The sequence below is a fragment of the Diabrotica virgifera genome, chromosome 8, assembly GCF_917563875.1.
Source record: "Diabrotica virgifera virgifera chromosome 8, PGI_DIABVI_V3a".
NCBI lineage: Eukaryota > Metazoa > Arthropoda > Insecta > Coleoptera > Chrysomelidae > Diabrotica > Diabrotica virgifera.
Window position 1 is genome coordinate 86,459,120 of NC_065450.1, and position 9,902 is coordinate 86,469,021.

Consider the following 9,902-nt stretch of genomic DNA (forward strand, 5'->3'; position numbering starts at 1 on the left):
CTGTCAAGATCATACCATTACTTTCGAGAAAGGTGATAGTCTTGGTAAATTATTGGGTTTCTCATCAAATAGAGTGTTAACATCAGGAAAAATGCATTCTTCAGACCAACCTGTGAACATTATAAAAGTATCAAGTCTACTCTTTGAATGCAACATTACTGAAGGAGCCTTCTACGAAGACAGACCTGTACATACCATTCTGCATTTTCCGATAAATGTTGATCCAGGTTTTTCTATTGATGAACGTCCTCATAACCCTATATACATACCAATAAGCATCAGTATACGTGAAATTACCAAAATTACTGTTAGTATAGTCGATCAGGAATTAAGACCTGTCAACTTTAGAGGAGAGAAAAGTACGCTCCATTTGGATTTTAAGGAAACGATATAGATGGGTTTAATTATAAAACAAAACTCTACAAGTCAATATCCATTAGTCTCACGTAGATCCTGCATGCGACGTGACGTGTCTGCCGCCAATAAAGCCTTTCTTGTTGCCATTGGATTAAAGCTGAAAGATGTCAAAACGTCAATACATTCGACGGGGGGTTCAACAGCAGGAACCTCAACCTCATATTTTTGATCTTTACCAAAAACCCCTGTTCGACAATACTATTAGAAAAGAAGAATTTCGTACATATACGCCATACATCAAATCATTTAATAATAGTGACGTTGTGGAATTTATTATAAATCAATCAGATGCATTTTTTGCGATACACGAAACGCTGTTGGAAATTAAAGGAAGTATAGAGAAAGTAGGTGATGGAGTGGTTTCTCTTGCACCGAATGCTGGAGCCTTCTTGTTTGATACATGTACATATATCCAAAGTTCACATGATATGGAAATAGTTAGAGACCCAGGTGTAGTTAGCACTATTCGCAGTTTGCTATGTTATACTCCTGAAGATTCCAAGTTTCTCAGTACTGCAGGATGGAACTATCCGAATAATCCACATATATCGGGAGACAACTTTAGTTTACTGATTCCGATAAAACATATTTTCAACATTTTCAACGATTACAATAAATTAACCTATGGCCGTCAAGTGTTTAGATTTGTTCGAGCACGCAATGATAGAGACTGTATTCTAATGAAAGAACCTAATGCTACAACAACAACAACAGTATCGTTAACTGTTACCAGCATGGAACTCAAGGTCAAGCATGTCTTTCCCAATGATGATATGAAAATTGAATTAATGACTCCGATTAAGAATAATGTGCCGATAACTATACCTTTCCGTAAATGGGAGCTCAATGAACTTCCTTCACTTACATCAGGATCTCGACGCGAGATATGGAGTGTAAAGACAACTTCATCTGTTGAACGTCCACGCTATGTCATTGTGGCTTTTCAAACCTCTAAACGAGATGACATACACGCTAATCCAACGTTATTTGATCACATTAGAATGTCCAGCGTGCGATTGGTTATTAATGGAGAATACTGGCCTAACGAGAGAATGCAATTGGATTTTGCAAAAAATGACTATGCTATAGCTCACTATAACTATACGGAATTCTTTCCTAGTTATACTCTTTCCTCAACAAAACATCCCATCTTAGATTATGTTGCATTCAAGAAATATGCCTTATTTGTGTTTGACTGTTCCAAGCAGGATGATACGTCATTCAGATCAGGAACCGTTGATGTTAAACTGGAAATCGAAGCAGATTCAGGTTTTCCGGCAGGCACTCGAGCCTACTGTTTAATTGTTCACGACAGCCTACTCGAATACTTTCCTCTAACAGAAGTTATCAAAAATATTATTTAAGTAGATTCAAAGAATATGTCATTCAGTATCAATCATCACGCTCAATCATGAGGATTGCTTTAGTCGACATACAAGGATTTATGGTAGATGGATGGTTTGTACCCAAGGAACTCAGCATTGAAATTGGTTTTAAACGATGTCATTACATATTTACGTCGCCGCAACCGTTTACTTCATTAACTAATCAAGATAAGAAGACAGTATTCTTCTTGGAAAAAAACTTGCATGGCATTCGGTATTCCAATGGTGATGTTGAATATTTCAAAATAAATCAAATACTAGAATCCAAGTTATTGTATGCTGCCGATTACATTTACGTTCGAGGAGAACAAAAAGCAGATTTTTTACGACAGACATGTAATATGATTGGAGTTTTTCCTGCGATTATTGATGTTTGCAAATTTGATTATACACCTAGCGTTTGTAAATTTGCACCTGATGCAAACCCCTGTCACGCCAATGGTCTGTTTTTATGCACCGAAAGAAATGTGGATCGCCTACGCCAATGGTTTTGTAATACGATATTACCTGTATAATTATGTTTTATAATAAAAATATATAAAAAAACTATTGACTTTTAATTAAAACTCCTTATTTACTCATCAATTTTTATATTACATGACAAATCCTCTATTTACAATTTTTTAAAATAATTTTTAAAATTAAGATAAATACAGGCATTAAAATTAAACACGTCAATGCGAATATATTATTAAATTCACTTTTCATGTTCCCGCTGGTGGTGTTATCGTCCATGGTTGAATATGTCCTAGTGGATATGTTCTATCACTAATATGTAGCTTCTCTAATTGTTTGATAATTTTTCTTAAATCCTGATATACTTTAATATCTTTCTGTAACTCGACAAGTTTGTCTTGAAACTGTTCAACTTTATGTCTGTACTCACTCAAAGACATGACGCTACTAACAAATTTGTATTAGTAAAGATACATAATGTCTTTATGACATGATTAATTTTTCTATATTACTCAATTATATCACATGATTCCTCATACGTTTCTCTACGGTTAGGATTACATTATGGTCGTAGATAAAATATAGTATGCAGCTCGTAAGAGTTAGTTTATGATATTCGATACACCCCACACCTTTAACGTATCACAATCTCCAATCAGACCAATGCTAACGAGATGTCACCATCGCTTAAACACAAGTTATGTTACGGTTGTATATAAAATATAGTATGCAACTCGTAAAGCTTAGATTTATGCACGTGATTGTTTTAAATAACATATTGTGTTATGGTCGTAGATAAAATATAGTATATGTAACATGCCGCGTTCCAACGATCCCTTGGTACGTCACGATCCAACGCACCTCTTTCCAATACCTCACACGTCGGACCAATAACAACGGAGATATGCTTTAGTGCCATTTTGGCTATGCTGCATCTTTGTTTTTTTTTGTGTTAACGTATTCGTTACCTCCTCCCCTTTCCTATGATACCTCACATGTCACGATCGGACCAATAACAACGGAGATATGCTTTAGTGCCGTTTTGGCTATGCCGCCATCTAAAAATACTGAAATGGAATAAAAATGGCGGATTGGTGTCATCTAGCGGAAAATAACTATGGTAGATTCCATTATGGAAGATTACTTGTGACGTCAGCATCTATCTCACTCTTACTCATTGGGAAGGTACTTCTCTCTCTAACACATTGATTTCCCTATCTCTGTAGTCGTAAAAGCTTTGGTTATCTACTTTTAACTATTAGTTATTAATTCCATTTAATTTATTCTTGCCATCTGCTACTCTTTCTGATTATGTCTTAAAGAATGGCAGACTTTGCACACTTTGGTTTCCTTACTCCTTGATGTTTGATATGTGCTTTACTGTTATAGTTTTTGGAAAGAAATCAAACTTTTCTCCTTTCGGGAGCCTCAAGCATGAAGCCCCCATCGCCGGCGATGACACTAAGGCTGACACAATGAAGACCATGTCATCTAGACTGCAACCACTACCATCTGCAGCTGCAGGGGCCTATGGCCACAACATCTGCCCAGGTCTACAAGAAGTCTACAGCAGTATTATTCGACATCAAGACGTTACCATAGAACCGATACCACAAGCCATACATAGGTATAGTCCAAGAATTGTTAGTTTTTGGCAAGATTTTGAGTATATTTGTTAGTGCATTTAATAAGTCATATTTTTATTATATCTTTGTTGAACAATAAACATGATTGGCTAAAATACTGTTTTGTGCAAAAAAATCGAACCGGAATAATTTATCTAACGGGAACAGGGGCGATGATATAGCCTAAACCAAAAATAGAAATCGTTTATTTAAAAGAAAAATAAAAAGTAATAATAGGAAAAATAAATAACCCCAAAAAAATCAGTAACGCCAAAAATTTACATTGTTCGAAAAATTAAACCAAAGAAAAAATAAAATTTTAATTGCCTTAAGTTGGCTGTTCTCTATATTTAGTATCGGGTATTGCCTCCCCTACATCTGCGGATGATTTCAATATGCCTAAGCATATTTACAATAAGTTGCGGAATCTGGTCTTTCGGTATATATTCTCTATTCTTTATTCAACGCTATTTTCAGCTCTTTTGAATCGTTTCTAGCAGTGGTTGTCCCTTTTTAATCTTTTCCTCTAAAACGTCCCATATATGTTCTAATGGATTCATGTTAGGACTACAAACGGAAAAACAAAAATTAATGTGGAAAAAACTAAATACCTACTCATAGGAGCCGAGTTATCCCATATCGAACTAGAGAATAATGAAGAAATCGCATCCTGTACTGAATACACGTACACTGAACCAAAAAAGTACGTAAGTATAATGAAAAAAACATTGATTCAAAAACAGGGAGCATTAATTTTCGTCCAAAGATCAGTATAATTGGTCCAATGTAAGTAGATAGACTAAATAATGCTCAAAAACATTAATTTTTATGAATTAGTACGTTCATTCAATGTACTTTATAGTTAAGAATCAATGTATCGGTACATTAATTCTTAACTAGAAAGTACATTGAATGAACGTACTAATTCATAGAACTTAATGTTTTTGAGCATTAGTTAATGTATCTACTTACATTTAACCAACGATACTAATCTTTGGACGAAAATTAATGCTCCCCGTTTTTGAATCAATGTTTTTTTCATTATATTTAACATTATATTTTACATATTCATGTATATTTGTATATAACATACAAATAGTTAATAAGTAAACAAAAGGACGACTTAACATCTACATAAATATTAGAAATATAGGTTGAAGCAACGATTTTTTGCCGATTCTCAAACTAATGTTAAGTACCTATAAGTTTAAAGAAGAAAAAAACATATATTTTTGATTAACACAAACAACTTTTTATAATGTCATTTGGACCACCCCAACAGGCTAGCGTAGACCACCCCAACAGGCTAGCGAAGAACCTAATGAGACCCCAGGCAAATAGAAGGCTAAAGCGCCACACTCCAAGCGATCTACGAACAAGATTTTAAATTTTAAATTTTAAATTTTTAAAAATATTTTATTTATTATAGAGTTTTATTTATAGGGTTTTATTTATTAGTCACCAATAATTTTGTTAAGTACTAAAATTATGATTTTATAGGTTATTGTCACTGGACAGTCTCCTTCAAGTCTCTTTTAATTGTTAAACAATTTACTTATTGTAATCATTATTACAGATTGTAAATAAATGGGATGTTAAAAAAAAAAAAAAAAATTTGGAAAAAACTGAATAACTAAATATAACAGAAATTGATTCTTCTTATAAAATATATAAAAATATATTTGTATATATTTATATTATATAAAAAATGTATACCTGAAATCGTGAAAATAAATAAATCTAAAAAAACATCTCCATAAATACAACATCTCTCTGGGATTAATAATAATTATTATCACCACCCATATAAAAAACAAATGGTTGAATGGCATTTTTCTTTGATTTCAAAATTCTAATATGATCTTCGACTTCTTGCTGGGTCTTCCCGACGTAAGAATGATTACTGGAAATATCTGATGGTATATTTTATTATAATATATATGGTTGTCCATTAAGATCTTTTTTTAAACATTTTATTAGTTCGTACAAAATATCGATGTAGAACGGTAGAACCCAAAGAAGAACTGCATGTTAACCATCTACAATTTATATTAATAATTATTATAAAAAAAAAATAAATCTAAATAGTGAACATAGTTGTATTTTTGGGTATCACTTTTTTATAGAAGTATTTTAATTTATCCTGAAAAAAAAATTGCTAGATGTTGAGATGTTAATTTTTACTTTGATAGATACTACCGACTGCAAGAGTTAATAATATTTTTCAATTATTTACGGTTTAATAACCTAAAGATTTAATTTACTAATCTTTTATAAGATTATACCATTTAGAAATATTTTCAAATGGTTCCTATTTTCTTTTACCTATGTGTCGAATTAGCTTTTGAAAAAATTTACAGAGAACAAAAATTAATTAATACTAGATATGCAGGATTCAATAATGAAATAGGTACTTACATTCCGTGCAAAATCAACCAAATCACTAATGCCAAACACCGCTCCTCAGAGTCTGCAGGGTGACTGTCTGCTAGGAGGCTGCAACTGTTGTCATGTGACTTTTTACACCAATAAAAACACTTATCGAGTTTTAAGAAATGTATCGGTTTATCTACAAGATTATTGCTACAATGTATTGATCATTGATTCAGGTATATTACAGTAATACAATGATTGCGTTACATCAAAACAATGTATCGAGGTATTAATCAAAGTCGAAAACATTGATTCAATAAACGATTTCGTTATTTAAAGAACACTGTACATTAGTGCAACGTTTTATATTCAATAATTTAACCGCATAATCCTGATGTACAGTTTCATATATACAATGAACAAAGTATTGTATTATGAAAAAAGTTATTGGATAGATAAAACGATTGATTGGATTAATGATTCTGTTAATTATTTTTTAATGAATATAATTACATTGTAATAATGAATATGGTCATTACTTAATGACTACGTGTTTATAGTATTAACGAAATTTTCATTGAATCAATGTAAAAAAGTCAATGATTGGCACTATTGGCACATTGGTACTATGTACAATATTTTTTTCAGTTTACTTGAGAGTAATCTTCGACAGAACGGGAAATGACCATGAGGAAATAAATAAAAGAGTAACACAAGCTAGAAGAAGAATTGGCTGCCTAAATGGAATACTTTGGAGCTCCGAAATAAAAATAGAGCGAAAATACAATATCTACGAAACACTCATTAATACGGAGCAGAAACTTGGAGAATAACTGAGAACAACAGAAATAAATTAGAAGCTGTAGAAATGGGTGTGTTTAGGAGATCGTTAGGTATATCCCGCAGGGAAAAAGGTTTTTGCTGCACCAAGTTTTAAACCATTTTCTTCAAAAGCTCGTCCGTCTACATTGTTCCTGTGTTTGCTTTAAATCGTGTTTAATATTTCCTACCAACACTACATCATCGGCATACATTAAGCACCAGCAAATATTACCAGAGATTTTGTATATAGTTCTGAATCCGACCGGAGACTCCGTTTGCGTCCGAAAAATTTTCATGTTATCTTAGGAGATATAACAATTTGAACATAATTTTTCTTCTCCTCTCTTTCTTTCTCTCTCCTAGGTGGAATAATAGGTGTTTGGGTAATTTCCATTATCTTCTTCTTGTAGTTCCTTCTCCTATCGGAGGTTGGCTATCATAACAGCTATCCTGTACCTTATTGGCGGCTGCTCTAAAAAGACTGAGCTGTAACTATCACACTCTCTTAGATTTCTCATCCAGGAAATTATTCTTCTACGTATGGATCTTTTACCTACCTTTAATATCTCATATTTTCCACCGCTGGTAATGTGGCCCAAATGTTCCAGATTTCTTGTTTTTATGTTCTTTATCAACTCGCAATCCTTTTGCAACTCTGCCTGGTGGTAGGGTGAGGAACGGGTGAACTGAGTAGCTCGGAAATCACCTTACTGCAGCCGGTCCCAAGCCCGGGTAAAAGAGGAGGGTTGAGCGGAGGGTTAACTACCCACCCTCGAAAAAAGGACCTAGTTATGAAAACTGCAACTTTGCCTCGGAACCGGACGGATAAACAAAAAAAAAACGACCAATGCAATGTAAAAGGACTATGAATATCGGAACCTGGAACGTCCAGAGTTGGTACAGACTTGGAGCTGCCACAAATGTTGTGGAACAACTGAAAAACATAGGAATGGATATAACAGCAGTCCAAGAAATAAGATGGCCAGACGATGGAAATATAAAAATAAGTAAATCCACCATCTCTTTCAGCGGTAACAAAAACGGAACACATGAATTTGGAACGGGCTTTGTGAATAGAGACGGCCTGGTACAGAATCTACTAAATTTCAAACCTATAAACGAAAGGATATGCTATATCCGAATGAAGGGAGAACGATACAACATTTTGATCATTTCAGCTCATACGCCAACGGAAGAGAAGAATGAAGATATTAAGGATGACTTCTACGACGCCCTAGAAAGAGTGATAGATACGATGCCCAAACAAGATATGCGCATAATCTGCGGAGATTTTAATTCTAAAATAGGTAAAGAGCCTAGCCTACACCCCACAACCGGTAAACACAACCTTCACAATATATCCAACGACAATGGCTTAAGACTCACAGAAACTGCAGCAGCTAATAATAGATATGTTAATAAAGTCAACTATGTTTCCGCATAAAAACATGCATAAGCAAACCTGGATCTCAAACGACCTTACGCGAAACCAAATTGATCACATCATTGTAGATGCCCGACATGGGAACAATATCATAGACGTAAGAAGCCTCAGAGGAATAGACGGAGACACAGATCATGACTTAGTCAGGGCAAAAGTCAAATGTAGAATATCTAGCCACAAATTCAACAAAACAACAATGAACCCACAATGGAACATGGAGGAAATGCAGAATACAGAGAAACATTAAAAATATATAGAACAACTTGAACAAACCTTGAACTCTGAAACAGTTTACAATGATATAGAAGAGCTGTAGGAAACTACTGCCGAAATAATAACCAAGACAGCTGACAAAATCTTTGGAAGGAGTAGGCAGATGAGGGCAAAAACGTGGTATGACGATGAATGTCGGAAACAGCTGGAAAAAAGACAAACAAACAGTAAGGAGACATGGATACAACTACAAACAGATAAAATTAAAAAGGAATACGACGACTGCCGAAAAGACACAAGAAAAATGATATGCACAAAGAAAAGAAACTATGAACAACAAAAATATGAAGCTATGGAGAGAGACCGGCCCAAACCAGGCTCCAGAGAATTCTATAAAGCAATCTCCAGAGAGAAATAAGGGAAATTGGACCAATTCTATCCATACACTGAGAGACAATCAAGGCCATATTATGATAATCGACGATAAAGAACTAACAGAAGAATGGAAAGGGTATTTCAGGGACCTTCATCATACAGGAAGAAGAGCACAAAGAAGAAATCTATATAACAGCAGACATGCCCATCGAAAATCCCTGTTTTGAAAAAACCCGAAAGGCCTTAAATAAGCTGAAAAATCACAAACCGCCGGGTACGGACGAGATACCAGCAGAATTTCTGAAATATGGTGTAGATCCACTACATCGATCCACTACATCTCCAAATCCACCAATTAATAACACAGATATGGTTAGAAAAAAGGATACCAGCAAGATAGAAAGAAAACATCATAGTGCCCATCCACAAAAAAGCGGACAAAATAAAATGCGCGAATTACAGAGGAATTTCACTGTTAAACACGGCATATAAAATCACAGATATGGTTAGAAGAAAGGATACCAGCAAGATAGAAGGAAAACATCATAGTGCCCATCTACAAAAAATGGGACAAAATAAAATTCGCGAATTACAGAGGAATTTCACTCTTAAACACGGCATATAAAATCCTCTCAAACATCATTCTTAGTATGCTGAGACCCCTTATGCTGAAAATGTCCTAGGAGAATATCAAGCCACAATAGATCAACTATTCACGATGAGACAGCGTCTAGAAAAGGGATGGGAGTACAACAGATCCATACACAATCTCTTCATAGACTTTCGACAGGC

At 34.3% G+C, this 9,902-nt stretch overlaps 1 protein-coding gene across 1 annotated transcript; it reads left to right on the plus strand.

Annotated features, from left to right (window-relative positions):
• Nucleotides 1–521: 521 nt before the first annotated feature.
• LOC126890198 (uncharacterized) lies at nucleotides 522–1,781 on the plus strand. Its single transcript, XM_050659051.1, has one exon. It carries the CDS (start codon nucleotides 522–524, stop codon nucleotides 1,779–1,781), a length of 1,260 nt encoding a protein of 419 aa, XP_050515008.1.
• The last annotated feature ends 8,121 nt before the right edge of the window (nucleotides 1,782–9,902 follow it).